Source organism: Nannobrachium achirus (genome assembly GCF_963921795.1).
Source record: "Nannobrachium achirus genome assembly, chromosome: 15".
NCBI lineage: Eukaryota > Metazoa > Chordata > Actinopteri > Myctophiformes > Myctophidae > Nannobrachium > Nannobrachium achirus.
Genome location: NC_137822.1, coordinates 5,350,142 through 5,369,894, shown reverse-complemented (window position 1 = coordinate 5,369,894; position 19,753 = coordinate 5,350,142). Strand labels below are relative to the sequence as shown.

The 19,753-nt window shown below is 41.6% G+C and overlaps 1 protein-coding gene across 1 annotated transcript in view; it reads left to right on the top strand.

The window, feature by feature from the left end:
- clip1b (CAP-GLY domain containing linker protein 1b) overlaps positions 1-19,539 on the top strand; it is a 58,889-nt gene extending 39,350 nt beyond the window's left edge. The window contains exons 16-23 of the mRNA XM_080742887.1: positions 5,421-5,527; positions 10,593-10,638; positions 11,162-11,205; positions 11,900-11,984; positions 12,669-12,834; positions 15,776-15,828; positions 16,240-16,352; positions 17,563-19,539. Of these exons, the coding sequence (XP_080599013.1) occupies positions 5,421-5,527; positions 10,593-10,638; positions 11,162-11,205; positions 11,900-11,984; positions 12,669-12,834; positions 15,776-15,828; positions 16,240-16,352; positions 17,563-17,797 (849 nt within the window). The 3' untranslated portion in view covers positions 17,798-19,539. The remainder of the gene's footprint in view (positions 1-5,420; positions 5,528-10,592; positions 10,639-11,161; positions 11,206-11,899; positions 11,985-12,668; positions 12,835-15,775; positions 15,829-16,239; positions 16,353-17,562) is intronic.
- The last annotated feature ends 214 nt before the right edge of the window (positions 19,540-19,753 follow it).

Below are 19,753 nucleotides of genomic sequence, written 5' to 3'. Positions count from 1 at the left end.
AAAGTAATCCTCATTTACTGTACATGCTTCAAAGTATTTAACTGGAATATAACTTTTGACATGTACAAAAGTGGTTCAGACTGGAATTTTTCTTATATATTTTGGGGGCTTTTCTGCCTTTTATTTTATAGTAGTATCAGTGAACATGGCCAGGAAACAGGGAGAGAGAGATGGGGAGAGACGTGCAGTAAAGATCGCCAGCAACGGGACTCGAACCCGCGATGCACTGTCAGGCTGTACTATAGCCTAGGTGCACAGACCGGTGCCAAGATCACAAGCCCTGTGGTCCGGGCCGGGTCTTTAAATTTCTGTAAATTGATCTGAGAAATGATCAGAATAAATATTGACATGCTTATGTCTTCTTGTTGATCTGAATATCATACGGTTTAGACCACCCTTCTCAACCAGAATGAGAGAAATCCTTCTGATCAGATCGGATTGAACTTGAGGATCAGTGAAATATATTCTTGTCCATGTAAACGCTGTCAATGTTGTAGCACAGAGATGTTGAATGACAGCCAGTTAAATAATGTCTTGAAACCGCTTTCTAACAACTGTCTCTATTTTTGGGGCCTGCCATTATAGGCGGAAACCATTCAAAACGAACTAAAATATATTAAACAGCAACAACAACAAAAAAAGCTCACGGCGCATCACTTCGTGCCGCGATGCAAGCTTGTACCTCAAATCTTAATGGGGTCAAATAGATCTTAAGTGGTCAAATCGTAGTGTTTGTTTGGCATATAGAGATGGCAGGTCCAGTGTGTGTCTCTGTTATGGTGGCGAGTGATGGTGAATGAACGGCGATGCATGTTTGTGTGGGGCACGTGCTGCACGAGTGTGTGCATATGTCACACACCACACACACACATACACACACACACACACGCGCGCGCGCACACACGCACACACACAGCTGCAGGAGATGGGGTGGGGGGGTTGAGTGTAGGAGGAGCTTATCGGGGGTGGGGGACTTACATAATACGAGAGCGTTGCCTCTTTAATGCAATGGGGGAGAGAGCGCTCAAAGGCAAACATGCTCTCTCTATCTCTCTCTCTCTCTCTCTCTCTCTCTCTCTCTCTCTCTCTCTCTCTCTCGGGCGCCGTGCATGACTGGGGATGCATGATGAGGGCTGATGGTTTATTGATGTCAGGCTTGCGTTAGTCACTTTGCGTGTGTGTTATTACAGACAGAGGAACAGTGGTAAAGGGGGGGTGGCAACAACGGTACGCTGAGTGTGTGTTCAGTGCAGTGATTGATGACCAAAAAAAAACTAAAAACGTGGGGAACATTTTACTGAGGCTGGGGAGCAGAATCTGTAGGATAGGATGGACGTCAGGGATTCTCACCTCAGCACCAGGTACAACTAAATGCTGTCTCTCTATGCCGGCTTTGGCTTATCGGGAAGCCTATTTGATTATGATCAATTTGAAAGAGGTTTAGCGACACAGGCGTAGATGTTAACTTTCTCCACAGAGGAATGCACCGTGGCACTTTATTTAATATTTACTGTGCTAGTAACTCTCGGAAGATGCATTGCATGTCATACATGTTGGGTTTCTTAAATGTTTGTTGTTGATTTCGGTTTTGTCTTTTTACGATGTTTTTTTTTTTTAAGATGGTTTGTTGTTTTATGTGGCTGAGGGGGAATGGTATTTCAGATTCTTTATGTATGGGGGTACAATACATACTAGGGAAACTGACAAATATTCTTCGGAGGCAGATACGTAAATACTGAGAGAGGGGCAGTAATTGTTGGGCTTGTCTTATTTATAATAATGATATAATATGATAATTAGATTTATTTTTAGAATGCATATTGTTATATTGTCTAGTTGTGAAATGAGGGCTGATTATGTTAATCCATGTGTTTCTGTGGCTGTGTTGCTATTAGCCAGGGATTAACCCATTCAGAACGGGTACACAATTTGTGTTTCATTATTTTATGCTTTAACTATTGAAAAATAGCAGATATACAAGCTCACAGCGCGGCACCGAGTGCCGCGCTGCGAGCTTGTAGATCTGCTATTTTTGAAAAAAACGTGAAAATTCGAATTTTGACCCGATTCTATAAGTGTCTTTTGAATCCTTCTAAGATTTTTTGAAAAACCTAATGTTTTCTATGTCAGCAATCTGGCCAGCCATCGTCAAAGAAAAGGTCCTTTTCACTTAACTGGAGCTCAGTAAGTCTGTTCTTGAGAGACTACTATGTCAGTGGTGCTCAAACCTTTTCATGTGAAGGACCCCCAAAATGATATTTATTTGGCCACGGACCCCCATCTCAAAATATTTAGTGCAGGGACCACCCAGAAGCAAAATTTTAGTTACAAACGTTCGCTTTGAAAATACATATATTCAAAGATTTGCACACATTTTCACGACTTTTTTCAAAAATAGCAGATATACAAGCTCACAGCGCGGCACCGAGTGCCGCGCTGTGAGCTTGTATATCTGCTATTTTTCAATAGTTAAAGCAGTCAATAATCCTAGGCAGCCTAAATGGATTAGGCTCTGTAGCATGTGGCTGTCATCCACTCAGGGCTCATCCCGCTGTCCTAAACACAAACGATGTCACCGAATGTCACCGGTGGCATCCTTATTTACAACGCTGTCTCTCTGTCGGGGGGAAATAATAGGCGATCTACAAGCTCACAACAACTCACATTGCGATGCATTGTGAGCTTGTAGATCGAGCTATTTTTTTTAAATTTAAAATTTTAATTACTTTCCAGATATCATTTGTGTGGACTAAACAGACTACGTAGGTGTTAAGAGACTGTAACCTTGATCAAAAATGGACGTACAAAAACAGCTGAAACACCCCATCCATCCATCATTTTAGTATGTTAATGTTTTATTGCAAACTCCATGTGTAGTCTCTCTCTCTCTCTGTGCATGATACATTGTTAGGAGGAAAAACATGTTTAGTATGTTCATGTGACATGGATGACTGTCCTTTGCACACATAGGATGCTGTGTACGTTTATCACATTTACATGCCGAGGACCCACTATGAATACACAGCTTTATCGTCGCTGACAATGGAACGTAAAGTTAACTTGGTTTGCATGAGTGAAACATATAAACCCATATCGTCGTTGTCGGGTGGAAATCTTGTATGTCCAAAACCGTTGGTTTTGTATTTATCATTTTAAAAAATGATTTAAACTAGTGAAAACAGCCGATCTACAAGCACACAACGCCTCGCGCCGCGAGGCGTTGTGTGCTTGTAGATCTGCTGTTTTCACTACTTTTGTGCGACGGCCTTGTATGATGAAGCAGGGCTTTGCTTTGCGAAAAAATGTACACATTTGAAACTTGGAGATACAAGGTTTCCTCGAAACAATGCATAGCTCCCTTAAAGGAGTAGTTCACCCCCAAAATGACTTTTGTTCTATTGATTAGTCACGCCATGGAGACTAGAGTTCAATAATATTTTTAGTTCTTTGTCACATTCCTAAGACAAAAATGTGATAACAATAAATGTACCCCCATTCGTTCCGGATGGGGACCCGTTTCGAAACAGGTCCCCATCCGTAATCAATGGGGGTAAATTTACTCGAATCAAATTTTTGTCTTAGGAATGTGACAAAAACCAAAAAATATTATTGAACTCTAGTCTCCATGGCGTGACTAATCAATAGAAAAAAAGTCATTTGGGGGGTGAACTACTCCTTTAATGCTGTGTGAATGTACATGCATGCAAGTGACCTCTTATTTGTATTGTGGTGCATGTGGATTTCTTCTTCTTTTTTTTACCCCTTACCTAGAAGGCGATGATTTGGAATCTATATTTATCCTAGTCTTAAATTAATGATTGCCCCTTGTTGGCTCTATGTTAGAGCTGGTGAGATGAGATCATAGACCTTCACGTGTCTATGAAACCCTTGGCAGTATGAACAATCAGAACATATGACCTGTAAGAACAAGAATTCTTACAGCCATAAAACGGTGGTATCCGTCATCTGTGTTTGAGAAGAGAAAGCCATGACACGTGAAGACTTTTATGACGCAGCTGCTTGCATTATTAACTTAATTATTTGTCCGTATATGGCTAAACAATGGGTGTTAATATAAAGGTAGGGTAAGTGGTATCTTTTGGTTAAAACAAAAACGCTCTCCAGCTCTTTAATAAACAGAAACTATATTTTCCTGTTCATCAGCTTAAATTTTATAGTGTCCCATTTGCAATTTTGTCTGACCATTTCATTGTGTCATCACATCCAAATTCAGTCGTTAAATTCATATCCTGATCTGGAGAGCTGGACAGAAAACAACTCTATATCAATCTATCAGTACTATTATAATATAGAGCTATTTAACACAAATTTTAACACAAAAAAGAAACGACTTACCCTAGCTTAAGTGTAAAAATGGAGAGGTAGATTTTTGAATACACATTTCAAGATACATTTTGTGCACTGTCTGCTCTGCTGTCCCAGAAGCTGTTTGGAAAATATTGTTAATTAAACCCTATGGTTGACCGGAGTCCCAGCCTCAGGGCTCTCTTTTCTGTTTTGGCTCTACATTAAATATCTTTGCCGAAAATAGACGATCTGCAAGCTCGCGAGCTTTTGCTGTTAGTAGATGTGCGATTTTCTACAAGTTTCCCCCAGATTTCAGATGGTGAGAAGTTAAACCCATAGTTGACAGCATTCTTATGTTATTATTCCGCTATTTATCCGATGTTTTCTGCAAATGTCCCTCGGGATACTAGAGTTCAAGCGTGATGGCAATATGATATTGACTATTTGTTAGTCGTTACAAATAAGACATTTTGTAACAGCATATTAGGGTAGTGAACAAAATAATTATAAACTGCAGTGTGTTATTGTAAAAGATATCCAACCGTGGCGTCTACATGAGTCCAAATACAATGATGGTTCGTGTTCGTGAGAGATTTATCCTCCAGGGAATTGTTTAGTTTAGTTCAGGGGTCTTCAACAGGGGGTCCGGGACCCCTAGGGGGTGCTCAGAGTTACTAAAGGGGGTCCTTCAAATCTTTGTTTGATAGAAACTTTTTTCCTCTTTTTTTATATTAACCACTTGAACCCTAACGTCCATATTCTGAGAACTTTAGCCAAAAATAGCAGATCTACAAGCTCGGCTATTTTCGGCAAAGAGGTTTGGTGTAAAGGGGGAAACAAGAGCAGACTAAGTACAGAGTGAAAGGTCAAGTTTATTAGGTATTGACAGTTCAAGTGGTTACATATCTGATGACACAAATTGACATGAATCCAAAATACACTGTTGATTGTGCTGTCAAACGATGAAACTATATGGAATCTGGGGGTCCCTGCTTCATCTCTCTCTCAGCTAAGGGGTCCTTGGCCTGAAAACGTTGAAGACCCCTGGTTTTGTTTGTATTTTATTTGTTTGTAACATTGTGTGATGTGTCTTTCATCTGTGACTCTTGCAGCTTGACGTGCTGAAGCAACAGAACTCCAAGTACCAGGAGGAGCTCAGCCTCTCTAAAGAACGCAACCGTTCAGAAAACCGGCGCATTGGAATTCTCTGCAAGGAAATGTAAGTTACAATGACCAATATTTAGGTTATTGTTGTTGGTTCTGTCTTTGTTTTTGTGTTTTGAATTAGTGTGAGTAATGCAATATTAGACAAATTATCTTTTCTGGCTGTAATTCTGTGAAAACAGGCCGGTTGGTAATAGTGCTTTCTTCAAAAATGTGTTAAATTCTTTATAAAGTTATTCCTATATTTAAATTGCCTTGAGGGTGGGTGTACTTGCGAGGTCCACACCAAACTTGGCACCAACACTTTTCAGGTTGTGCCATCAGAATAGCCATACCAGGAACCTTGTGTGCCCCCCAGGGGCCATGGAGACCCCAGGAGACCTCAAGGGCCCACCAAACTTGCCACCAGCACTGTTCAGGGGTCTGCCATGATAACAGTCACACCAGGGACCCTATGGGCCCACAGGCGCACCGTTGCTCCAAAACGCTCCAAAGTTGGTCCTCTGTTTTGAACCCATCCTAGCAATTGGAGCAGTGCCTCAATCTTTTGAAAAGTCGTGAAAATGTGCGCAAATCTTTGAATATATGTATTTTTTAAGTGAACATTTGTAACTAATATTTTGCTTCTGGGGGGTCCCTGGAACTAAATATTTTGAGATGGGGGCCGTGGCCAAATACATATCATTTTGGGGGTCCTATACATGAAAAGGTTTGAGCACCACTGACATAGAAACATAGGTTTTTCAAAATAGCAGATCTATAAGCTCGCAGCGTGGCACTCGGTGCCGTCCTGTGAGCTTGTATATCTGCTATTTTTCAATAGTTAAAGCACAAAATATCGCAGTGAATCCTTGTACCCAGGCCCCAGAATTTTGTGCGTCACCCCTGATTTCATTCATACATTGTTAAGTCTCTAGAGAGACTAAATAGTTTTCATATTATGTCTAATGTAGTACAAAAGAACACAATGCCTGTGAGGATGTGATATTATTCTTCAAAATAGTATACGTAGTTAAGAGCAAAAGCGAGAAACGCAATAAACATCCATTGCTCGTTAGCTCACCGGTTTATCATAGCAACGGATTCATTCTTAGCGAGCTACGTCTGGCTCATTAATGTTTGATCTGTCAGATGGCTGGCAGAAACTACCCAGGTGCTTTATTATGGTGGAGGAAAAAGAAGGAAACCTGCACACTCCTTCATTTAATGACGTTACGAGCCAAAGCTCTCCTCAAGTTCAGGTCAAACTCATTTTGACCTGACGTGCCATCGCGCAAGCTGCTGTTTACGATACACAGATGGAACACAAACATGCAAATAAAAATAGCCAATAGAAAACTGAAAACAGCCAATCTACAAGCTCACAACGTGTCACCTTGCAGATCAGCTTGTCGGGAAACAGGGGAGAGAGACGGGGAGAGACATGCAGTAAAGATTGTCGGGAACGGGCGATTACAATTTACAATTTAGGCATTTGGCAGACGCTCTTAATCTTACAATAATCAAGGTATACACTAGTAAGACGCCTCAGGGTGACATGTCTTGGCCAGTGATGTATATCGGACCAGTTACCAATATATGGAGACCCCTGTTATCCATATATGGAGATCCATGTACTGTATATGGAGATATGCTGTGAGATCCCAAACATGCTTACTCAGTTATTCGTTATGTGAAAATCCTATGACGTTTATCACATCTGACATCATACATACAATCCATTTTATGCCCATACATGGAGATCCCTGTCTGAAACAGCCACACAGATATGGGCTGTCTTCCTCCATATATGGGCATTCCCATATGAAGTCCTGTTAGATATGGGCTTAATATTGATGACATCAGGGATCTCCATATATGGGCATAAAAGGGATTATGTTAGAGTGGTTCCCATGACATCACAGTGACACAGTGATGTCAAAAAGTGTACACGTCCAGACAGACAGACAGATTCAGCATGTCTCGTTTCACATACAAAACTTCGGTCGCAATCAATATATCAACATGAATACATCGAATGCATAGAAATAGTCATCCAAGAAAAAACGTTGGTAGACCACGCACCTATTCAGTCAAAAGGCTGCTCATGTGCCTACTGTAGGTGCCTACTGTAGGTGCCTACTGTAGGTGCCTACTGTAGGTGCCTACTGTAGGTGCCTGGACTGCTGGACCACAGCCCAGGCCCAGATCAGCTATTTTCACTCTTTTTAAAAAGGTTTTTTTTTTTGGACGACGTTGGTCTATAAATAGGGACACCGGGTTGAAAGAAGTTAAAGGGGCTGTGTAGAAGACACAGCTTGGCTGTGTCTTTTCTTCCTTCTGTCTGACAATGTGTTCCTCTTCTGTTCTGAGAGGAGACGCGTCTTTTTCTCCCTCAGCCTCCCGGGAGGAGGAAGCTTATGTAACGCCTCAGCTTTTCATAGAACCGCCTGGCTCCGACACGCTGCTGCCACTCCTCCCATTGTGACCTCACTGTGCGTGTGCGTGTGTTTGTGTGTGTACTATACTGTCTTGCGAGGAAGAAATGTCCCCACAAGTATAGTATCATTTGAGAAACAAACAGACAATAATGTGAGGAACATTTTGTCTGTGAGGGGAGTTTACAATTATAGGAAAGGTTTCAGGTTATAGGGTTAGCATTAGGCATTTAGAGTTTAGGTTTAGGGGTTAAAATTAGAGATACGCCTTAGTTGCACGTTGTGATCTTGTAGATAGGCTATTTTTCAGGCCTTGGGCATACTGTAATAAATGTCACAGAACTGTAAAAATGACATTAATAAAACCACTCTTGATGTCCTCACAAGTATAGTTTACAAGCATGCGTGCGTGTGCGTGTGTGTGTGTGTGTGTGTGTGTGTGTGTGTGTGCGTGCGCGCATGCGTGCGTGCGTGTGTGCACGTGCGTGCGAGAGTGTCTTTCTACATCTGAGAGAACAGCTGTAAACACTGCTGTGCTGTTTAGCTCCCTGTGCTTCCATCCTCGTTAGATATGGGATTATAACTAAATGTCATCCACCACCTTTAACCACTTAAACTCTATATTTTTATCCGGGGTCCTTTCTGTGTTACCTACCTTTTCCCCCTCTACACCAAATTTCCTCGCCAAAAATAGCTTATAGATCTGCTGTTTTCGCCAGATATTTTGCATATTATGACATGCCCAGAATAGGGATGTGTTCTTGATTCTTAAAGGGATAGTTCACTATTTATTTTTTCGATTACTCACCCCATGGAGAGATATTTTTTAGTTTTTGTTGCATTCATTCCTTCCTAAGCCAATCCTTTGATGACCAGCAGTGGTTCCCTATGGAGACACAAAGAGTTTTTGGGCCTTTATTTTATAGATTTACTGTAGAGACGGATATACAAGCTCACAGGAAACGCAGAGAAGCGTCAAAGATCGCCGGGATCGGGACTCGAACCCACGACACGCTGTCCAGGCTACAGATCAGCTTAGGTGCCCTTATTATTGTTTGAAAACGTTCTTCTACAATGATATTCCAAAGTTGGGACACCAGTAGGGCTGTCACAATTATTACATTGAGGTAATCGCAATTATTTGAGGTAATCGTCATAATCGTTTCCATGTTGAGAAATGTTAATATGGTTTCAAACACTTTCAAAAAGTAGTGGATAGCAGATCTACAAGCTCACAACGCGTCGCATCGCGACGCGTTGTGAGCTTGTAGATCGGCTATTTCCACTACCGATGTTCTTTTTTAAGTATAGATTTGTCAAATATGTCAGTAATTTATTTGTATATTTAGGTTATGTGTCATAATTGCCATGTGCAACTTCAAAGCCTAAAAGCCAAACAGAAATGTAATTGTCAACGACGAAAACACAACAAAATCGTTAATCGCAATTATTTGAGTGACAATTAATCGTCATTGTAAAATGTCATAATCGTGACAGCCCTAGACACTAGTGATGGGCCATCCCGTTCATTTCAGTGAACGAATCATTTCGTTCACGTTCACGCCTGATCCGTTCAAAAGATTAGTTAAAATGATTCGTTCATATAGCGCGATCGTCCCTTAAAAAAACACAATCGCGGGAGCGTTTTTATTACGATTCTTACGAACAAATCACTCATGAACGACACATCACTACTAGACGACACCGGTATGAAAGAGGTTAACCAGCCTCTTGACTGTCCTCATATTGCACACTGCTGTTGAGAGTGCTGTGACAGAAGCATGGAGGATGTGATTATACTGGAGGCCACTGCATCCCGCCAGATGGGGCTCCGACAAGAGCATTTTGTCACATAGCTTCAGAGCTCTACGCAGTTTGACCTCCACAGCCTTCAGTGTGCGTGCGTGCGTGCGTGCGTGCGTGCGTGCGTGCGTGCGTGCGTGCGTGCGTGCGTTCGTGCGTGCGTTCATCAGATGCATACAGCCATCCTTCAGCACTAAAACAGTTAATTTGAGAGAATACCACTGAACTCTATTGGCTTGCAGCATCAATGAATATTTAATATGTGAGCCCCCATAGTTGTGAACAGCTTTTTGTTTCAACAACAACAATTCAACAACCTTCAATAAACCTTCTGGCACAATAAATAGCCTGCTAGAAATAGTTGTTTTGTCAATGCAGATACAGTATATCAGTTATATTACCTTTTTCCTCTGGTGGTTCCTAACCTACCTACTGCCACTTTTTCATGGTTCTCCTCCAATCTCTCTATTACTTTAGCATAGGGCATTAGGGCAGTCACCTCTTTGTCAAAGGTTTGTAGGAGGTGTAGCAAAAAAATTGTTTTGAAAACGCAAAATTGCAGAATATCTACTGAGACACAAATGTGTATAGATCTTGGCTAGAGGTTCTTGCATGGACTGTGCTTGAAAGGTTTTACGCCGATGATCGGTTCAACGGTGCCGAAGATTAGTTGTCCACAGGCACACAGATAGAGCAAAACATTTTTTTTTGGATTGATTGTTCGCCATGTGAACATTTCATCATGATGTGAACATTGAACGTATTGATCACCATGTTAACAATTCATCATGATGTGATCATTGAATGTATTGATCACAATGTGAACATTCCATCATGATGTGTGATCATTGAACGTACTGCAGTGTTAACGTCACTATTCCTTTCCTTCTCTTTTCCCAGTGAGGAGCTAAAACTGGCTTCCCAGAAGTTTCAGCACCTCGAGGAGGTACTGAACAAGTTCACACACAAATATTACATTAGGCTTAAAATCCTCCTAGCCTCTTATGGATCTTGGTTTGTTGGCCCAGAATCAATTATTTGATGTTTTCCTTGTTGTTTGGCGATTGGTTATGATAAATACATATATATTGTCATTCAATGTTTCACATAATGTTACCACTCTATGCAAGTACAGATTCATATTTTACAGTATAAAGTATTTAAACACATCACCCTTTTGATATAGTAACACCAACACTTCAGGTATTCCAAATGGAATACAGTAGCAGATAGAATTGCATAAATGTTCTTTTCCGATAATCCACAACTTAACATATTATTAATGAAATCGTGATACAAGGCAGTACACATACACATTGTCAGTGTTTATTGAACTCGATTGAGAGATTACAATTGGTTTTCATTTGTAGTCTCTCAGAGTAATAAATGGATACATCGACACTGATTTTGAAACTGAACCTGAGCGAGAGACAGACATTTGTAACTGCCTCTATGTTTGTGTGCCTTAGAACCACGGAGAGCGCAAGAGTCAACAGCTAGACATGATAGACAGGTAAGAGTCCCGGACCCCACTTTGAGAACCACTTCTTTACAAAATGTGTTCAAGCTGTTTTGCTAGTTCTCTCTCTCTCAGTGTTGTCAGTTCAGAAAAAGCTAAGGTATGGCAACATGACTGTCATGTTGCCATACCTTAGCAACAGGCATGATACATTTAAATAAGTACATTAAATTTTTTCCCCTGTTTCTATGGTTTCTTGGGCTGGATATGGCAGCCTGGAACAGTTGTTCAAGTGCAGCTAAACTTGGCATGTTAGGAAACGTGCCACAATTAACAATAATGCATTGCACCTGTGCACAGTGTGCAGCTGACCTGCGGAACCCAGGAATATACCATTCTGCCAAGATGGGGAGAATTTAATTATAATACCTTGTTAAAGTGACCATTTTGTAAAATGTTGCATTTGTAGTTATTTTACTGTAATTTTACAACCAGCACAGATAGACAAAGAGACATTCATGGATTTATATTTTAAAAAGTAACTTTTATTTTCCCCCCCTGGACCCAGGGTATGGCAGCTGCATACCCCTGCCATACCCAGTTGACGCCCCTGCTCTCTCTGTCTCTGTCTGTCTCTCTGTCTCTTTTTCTCTTATCTCTGAGTCAGTTTGTGTCTCTTCCTCTCATACAGTAGACACACTCACCACACCACACTGCTTATGTGTGTGATTGTGTCTCTGTCTTACAGGGAAACCATTTCTAACCAGAAGACAGAATCCACTGGAGCCTTAATATCAGAGAAGGACCAGGAACTGGAAACCCTCAGGAATGAGGTACACGCACGCACGCAAGCAAGCACGCACGCACGCACGCACGCACGCACGCACGCACACGCGCACACAGCTGTAGTAAATGCTTGCATTGTACAAGTTAACCACCTTAAGCCCTTATCAGATTCTGAGGTGAAGAGCCATCACCTCAACTTTTAGGCGATAAACTATCACCTAAAGATTTGATGGCCATCCTAGTCACGGACTCACGGTGAAGTCATATCACCGTGCCTCTAAAACCAGGGGGCACACTGATTGGTCGACCAATCAGTGAACGGGATGGTGGGGAGATGGGAAAGTAAAAACAGGGGAGAGATGTCTAGGTCTGCAGTGATGGCTCTTCAACGCGGCTAATGACGTAATGTTGTAGTTTTCTGACTTAAAAAGACTACACCACAGTTATAAACCATCACCACGGTCTACACTCTGATAGGGGCTTAACTGTATGTACTTCTTCATTTGACAAGTGGCAATAATAGTCTGCACATCGGCCATTTCTGCTATTTAAAGAAAATAATTTAAAACATTTGAGAAAACTATTTCTTTGTAACCTTGTGGAAATTTGCCCAAAATAGCCAGGGTTAATGTGGTTAATTCAGTCATTCAGTCATTCTCTCAAGAGAAAACAAGTCCAAACAGGCCTGGTTGCATGGTTTCATGCTGAAAAAGGCTAACCGTGTCGTTCAGATCGCAGTGCTGCGGGGTGAGAACGCCATGGCCAAGACCCTGCAGACGGCCGTGGAGACCCTGGAGCGCGACAAGGGCCAGCTGCAGATCCGCGTCCACAGCCTGGAGCAAAGGCTCATGGGTAGACAGGCCTCCGAAGGAGGAGACAGCGGAGTTCCGTCCTCAGGTGAGCTACCGTCCTTCTTCACACCTCCCACTAGTCTAGCATAGCCTGGGATTTTAGTTTAGTTTAGTTTAGTTTAGTTTATTTGATCACTCACATTTTTACAAGTCATACATCCACTTAGTCATTGTTACATGTGGTCAAAAGGAATAGGCTGAAGCTGAAAGCTTGTAGAAGCCTATCCTACTTATTCAATGAGTAAAATACAGTGATTAGTTATAGGAATGTTTGAAATTCAAGGATACATCGGCCTCATAGCATATATGAGAATGGAAAATAAAAAATTAAAAAATAAATGGAAAATTAAGAAAAGGGAAAAAACATGTTGGAAGAATTTCCATATACATCAACACTAGCAATTCAGGAATCAGAATATGTTATAAGAGTATACGATTTTACCTTCTGGTGATAATGAAATAAATGAATAGATGAATAATCTACTTTTTTTCTCAAAAAAATGTAATTACATAAATGGAGATAAAGGAAACATGATAAAAGGATAAGGGTAATAATAATAATAATAACTGAAAAGGAAACATGATAGAATGAATGTACTTTTTTTTTTTTTTTTTTTTTTACTTACATAATAATTTAAAGTGTTTAGGATTTAAGCATACATCAGCCTAATAGCAGGTAAGAGAAAATTAAGAAAAGAAAAGAGAAACAAACAGACTAATAATATGGGTAATAATAGTAATCATAATAATAATAATAATAAGGGTAATAATAAATGGAGGTAGAGAAACATGATAGAATGAATGTAGTTTTTTGGAGCCGTGGGCGGAGCCCATGGTCTCCCTCTGAGTGGCAATGTGTGTCCTGTCTCACCAGTGAGAACTGTCCCGTTGAGTTCGAACAGTACCTTTTATGACCACACATGTTAAGGGAGGGGCGCTGTTTTCAGGCCAGGCACACACACACACACGCACACACACACACACAGGGGGGAACACATAGAATCAAAAACATAGATCTGGAAGTGCTCAATTTCACGGCTCCACTTCGAACCAAGGTTTGATTTTTTTTTTCCTAGGTTTGTGTCCATGATTACGCATTGTCCATGATATTTTCCAGGTTAATTCAGTTGTGGCCTCCCTTTTGTTACGCTTCAGTTCAAATATGGTTACAGTACGTGCACATCCACTTTGGCTAGGCAAAGCCTGTGTTTTGCATTCTTTATCTGAGTCAGTTTGACATTTTTCTGTAGTAGAGTTGGCGCAGTGTTTTGGCTACAGGGTTATCAAGCGGCATGTCCTTGAGACAAGGGATTTACTGTCTGTTATACAGAAGCAGCTGTCTTGGGCACATATGGCAGGAAGAATTAAGCACAATTCATTTGTATTTGTCCCGTTCTTTCTTGTCTTGGTAATTCTGCTTCACTAATAAAAATGTCAGAGTTTCAGTGTCTCGTACTTTTTTGTTAGATGTTCGTTGACATAAACATCCGAGCCTTTAAGCTTCATTCCTTGTATCAGGAGTTGATTCTTGTGTTTTCTGTTTGCGAATCTCAAGAGTATAACAGGGTTTGCTTTACGATCCTTGCTTGGGAGTGTGTAGCAAGCAGCGATATGATCCTGGTCCAACACAATCTCCTTAGATTTAAAGAAATCAATGACTTGCCTTTCAGTGGTTGCTTGTTCTTCTGGCGGGGTGCTGGGGCTATTGGCAGCAGCCCTGGTATAGGAGAATGGTTTAACTTTCAGCCCCGAAATAATTATGTCATCCAACCTTGAATATTGTTCCATTTCATCCAATCTTTTCTCCAATTCTTCAATCTTTTGATCTCTTTCCTTGACCGTCGCCTTCAAAGCCAAGACCTCCTTCATCAGGTCAGCCTGATGTTGGATCATCAAATTCGTCAAAGTAGTCGTCAATTTAGTCATCTCCTCAGCCTGAAGGCTGAGTGAGGTCTTTATTTCTTCGATATCCTTTTTCGTCATTTTGTCCTTTAGTTGTTCGATTTGGCCCTGCAGTGAGTTTTCACCACAAGTGGCCTTGAGCTTGTAGGAGCTATAGTGCTATGCGACTATGCGACCGTCTCTTGTCTCTTGTCTCTTGTCCTCTCTACTGATCACTTTTAGTTTCGGGTTTCTGATGCGGTCGGGAGCGGAAACAGCCTGCGTCATATTGTAGTCATCAGACGGACTACACTTTGGCCTAACTACCAAACCGGAATCAGTTTTAACTCAAAAATTATTCCCCGCGCTCAAGGGCATCATTTTATGGGCTACCCAATAAAACTCTTGATGCGGTGTAGTTTTGCTTATTTTTTGAAACGTTTTTTGATCTATCCATCTTTTAGTCCTACACTCCTTGAGCATTAAATAGGGATTGGGGATACAAACAGGGGGGACCGAAACAAAGCGACACCGCTTCTTCTGCCTGTTGCCGGTTTAAAACAAACCAGGATTTCCTCCGAGGTGGAAAGTCTGGTGATGCGAGGTTAAGTCTAACATAGCCATGCAGACCCTCCACAGCCCCGCCTACTCTCTCCGGCTGAGGAGTGGCAAGAGCATGCAGAGCTTTATTAAAGGTGTGGCTATGCGAGGCCTTTGACGGAAATAAGTAGTTTAGACACCATAGAGGTGAAAGTTACTGTACTGTTCATTTAAAATCATTTCGTTCACGGCAATCTTTTAATTTACAAAGTATCTTATATCATAACATACTGTAAATACATGTCTGACATTTATAACAAACCAAACCGTTTGAAAATTGGTCTAAAGTCTTTGGAAGCAGGAAAACAGCTTCCTGACTAAATCACCCACCATAGACTTATACTCACTGAGAAAGCCCTGATGGTGAAATTGGGGAATCCAATGGAGAGTACCTGATGATATACTGTATGTCTTGTAAATAATACATCATTAAATTGAACTATATCCATAAGAAGGGCCAGAGTATAAGTGTAAAGGCACTGAGTGTGGCTGTGTTTTCTGTGCAGGCGACGCAGCTCTGGAGCAGCTGAGAGAAGAGAAGGAGTTTGCTGAGGGACAGGTATGGATGTGTGTCATATGAGTCTCCTCCAAATGCAATCAACATACTGTATGGTCAGGCTTTGAATAGACCAGCGTTCCTCAAACTTTTACATTTCAAGGTCCATTTGGTTCCTTTTGTACACTGTCAGAGTTACAGACTTGTATATGGGTCCATTTACTGTAGACCCCCCTAAAGGAACCCACAGAGTCCCTGAAATCCACTTTGAGAAACACTGGAATAGACAAAACAAATGTGTTCCATAAATATGTTGCTCTATGTCACACTTGATAATGTTCTATGTTCCTCTCTATTCTTTAAGCCTCTGCAACCTCAGATAGTCGTTTAAATCTCTGTAAGGGTCTGACAGTGTGTGTGTGTGTGTGTGTGTGTGTGTGTGTGTGTGTGTGTGTGTGTGTGTTCTTGTCTCAGATCAACTTCCTGAACAGTGTGATCGTGGACCTCCAGCGGAAGAACGAGGAGCTCAAGGTCAAGCTGAAGAAGATGGCCCTCGCTGAGTTCAACGGCAATGACGGCACAGACGGGTAAGACTCAGCAGTGTGTACATGTTAAAACCAAACAACAATCTCCGCCTACCTCACTTTGTTCCTGTCAGACTGCCACTGAAAACCATGACTGTGTGGAGAGTGACGCACGTGCACTCTCTCTCTTTCTCTCACACACACGCGACGTCCGTGACTGGCATATTGTCCTCTGAAATCTCTCTGGCTTAAATAAAACGGTTGAAAGCGACTGACATGTCACGGCGGGGGCGAAAGATTTACAGACCTAGCAACAGTAACCAAGAGGGGCGGGTCTTAGCGACGGGCAAGTAGTCGCTCAATTAACACACCCATTACCAATCCCGAGTTTGTCTTTGTTTGAGGCCTGTTTGTTTTAAAATGTATACAATTATATAAAAAAAAAACAATTATAAAAATAAAAAAATATATATAAGTAGGAAAAGAAAATGGGATTTTTACTCGGGATCGTGACCCACAAATGGGTCCCAACCTACTGTTTGGGAACGACTGGCCTACTAGGTATGCTTCTGAAGCCTATCATTCATACGACATACTAGCGTCACGTCCAGGGGGTGTACTTGTACAACAAGCTGCCTCACGCTACAGAGACAGGAGATAGGCTCCTGCCCTATGGGCATCATGGCTCTGCTCTAGGGGATTCACAAATAGTGATTTTTAGTATTCGAATTATTCGACCTCAAAGTATTGGAATATTCGACAGGACTGGCCTAACTGTCAAATATTAAGTAAGCAAGAGGCGAACATTGTGAAAATAGCAGATCTACATGCTCACAACGCCTCGCGTTGCGAGGCGTTGTGAGCATGTAGATCTGCTATTTTCACAATATTTATCTGCGGAACCGAGTCATATTAAATGTAATACCTACATTCCAAGTGCTTGTCAGGGTGGGAGTCCCCAGTTCAACTATATTTATTTTGGGGTTCACGGCCAAAAAAGGTTTGAGAAGCCCTGGTATAGAGCATTAACAAATTCATCTACCAGGGGCATTGACAACTCATTCGTATGACTTCCTATCTAGCCAAGCTTTATAAACTATATCTTTTTTTAAAGAGAAAAGAAAAAAAAAAGAAAAAAAAGCGAATATTCGACTTCGGAGAACAGCGTCGAATAGTGACTTTGATATTCGAATATTTGGTGAATGCCCTACTCTGCTCTGTACTTTCTTTCAATCATTCCCACTAAACCCTGTCTCTCTCTCTCTCCCTCTAGTCTGGAGGAAGGAGCGTCGAAGCGAGAGAAGAAGGCGCCGCCGCGTCTCTTCTGCGACATCTGCGACTGCTTCGATCTCCACGACACGGAGGACTGTCCCACGCAGGCCCAGAGCCCCGACTCCGTCCCGCACTCCACGCACCGCGGCAACCCGGCCGACGAGAGGCCCTACTGCGACATCTGCGAGGCCTTCGGGCACGCCACGGACACGTGCAACGACGATCAGACCTTCTAGTTTGATTTGACCCGCTATACCCCTACCTACCCTTAAAGTTTAAACAGTCATTTAACTCACCATCCCCTATACCCTCTTAAACGGTTATTTAACCCGCTATCCCCTACCTACCCTTAAATAGTGATCTAACTCGTCCTTGCCTTACCCCTGTCGCTAAACTTCTTTGCTTTTTTTACTATTTTAAAAATCTTTTTTCAATACTCCAAATAGCCGATCTACATCGACACATTGTGAGCTTGTAGACCGGCTATTTTAACTATTTAAAAATGTTTTTCAAAATAGTAAAAAATTGCAAAAATGTTTAAGAATAAGGGGTATGCATGGACGAAAATAATGCCCAGAACCCCTATCGTTAAACAGTTATTTAACACGCTATCTCTAACCCATAACCACTTAAACCCTCTAGTCTCTAGAAAAACACGCTTCAGTAAAGCCCTTTGCACACAGGCGCGTTTATCCGCACGGATAAAACGGACAATATAATTTTTTGAAAAGAAAACAATGATTCTCTATGACCTCATGCACACCGGCTCCGAATTAGCCGTGCGACGAGCGGCTGCCGCCGTGCGTTCTTTTCTCGATCGAACCCAGTTCGATTCGTGCGTCTTGTCGCATGCGGTAAAAAACTCATCACTCCTTTTGACTTATTTTTGGATCCGCAGCGCCGATTCCGCACAGCCTTGCACACCAAATCCAATGCGTTTTATTCATGCCGCAAACAAAAAAAAACGCAACTGTCCTGTGTGCAAAGGGCTTTACAACCGGACATTTTCTGTCTACACAAAATCTCTTCGCCATAAAATAGCCGATCTACAACCTCAAAAACGCGCCGCAAAGCGACGTGTTTTGAGCTTGTAGATCTGCTATTGTTGGCGAATGTTCCCCTCAGAATAGGCATTCTGGGGTTCAAGTGGTTCAACAACATCTCTTATTCTCTTAAACCATTCCTTTTATTCCCTCTCCTTCTAATTATAATTCTGACATTAGGTCCTGCAGAGCCAAACGACAGATTTTTCCATATATATTTTTTTATCTTGTATTTATATATATATATATATATATAGTATATAACTGTTGCGAGGTGTTTTGAATTCTTCACTCCACAAAAAAGACTCTTTAAACTTTTAACATAAGCTAAAATGACCTGAAGAACAATGCATAATGCTTATCCAAATATGCTGCTGTAGTGCAATATTAATGTGTGGAAGACGTAAGCGACACATCCTCTGCACTTGCCGTTATGCTTAATTTATAACGATGTTGTGAGGCGGTGTCGCTTGTCAAAAAGTAGCCGATCGACCATGCTGATCGGCGGCTATTTTCGGTGCGCGGGCACTAGCGCGCAACAAAGTATAAATCAGGCTTATTTGTTGTTTTTTTAACGTGTGCATTGTATTGTGTTTTTAAAATACCGCATTGGGCTGACGTTTTGACCTCAGTTCCTATTGTGTTTTATGTGTTGATATTAGAATAAAAACAGGGAAAGAAGTCGAGGACGCACAGTCAGGAACAAGTTAAATGAAGGAAACGTAACGAACGTTGTAGCGCTAGACTGCCTCTGCCTTGCTACCTACTAGCTTCCTGTTATCCTTGTCACATTCCATTGTCTCCGAGGCTCAAACCTAATCGCAAAATATGACTGCCATTTTCAAATGTAATTGGGCAACAACCGTGGCCTTTTTCAGTGTATTAACTTAACTTACAGTAGCTATTAACCCAAGGAAAGCTATTTTAAAACTGCAATCCGGCACTTCTTTTAATGATTAAAATGAAATTTTCTTTTTTTTTCAAGATTTTTGTTTTTGGGGCTTTTTATGCCTTTATTCGATAGGACAGTAGACTGACAGGAAATGGGGAGAGAGATGGGGAATGACATGCGGCAAAGGTCGTCCGGATCGGGAATCGAACCGGCGACGCCAGCAGGCATCATAGCCTAGTATGTGGTATGCACCTTGA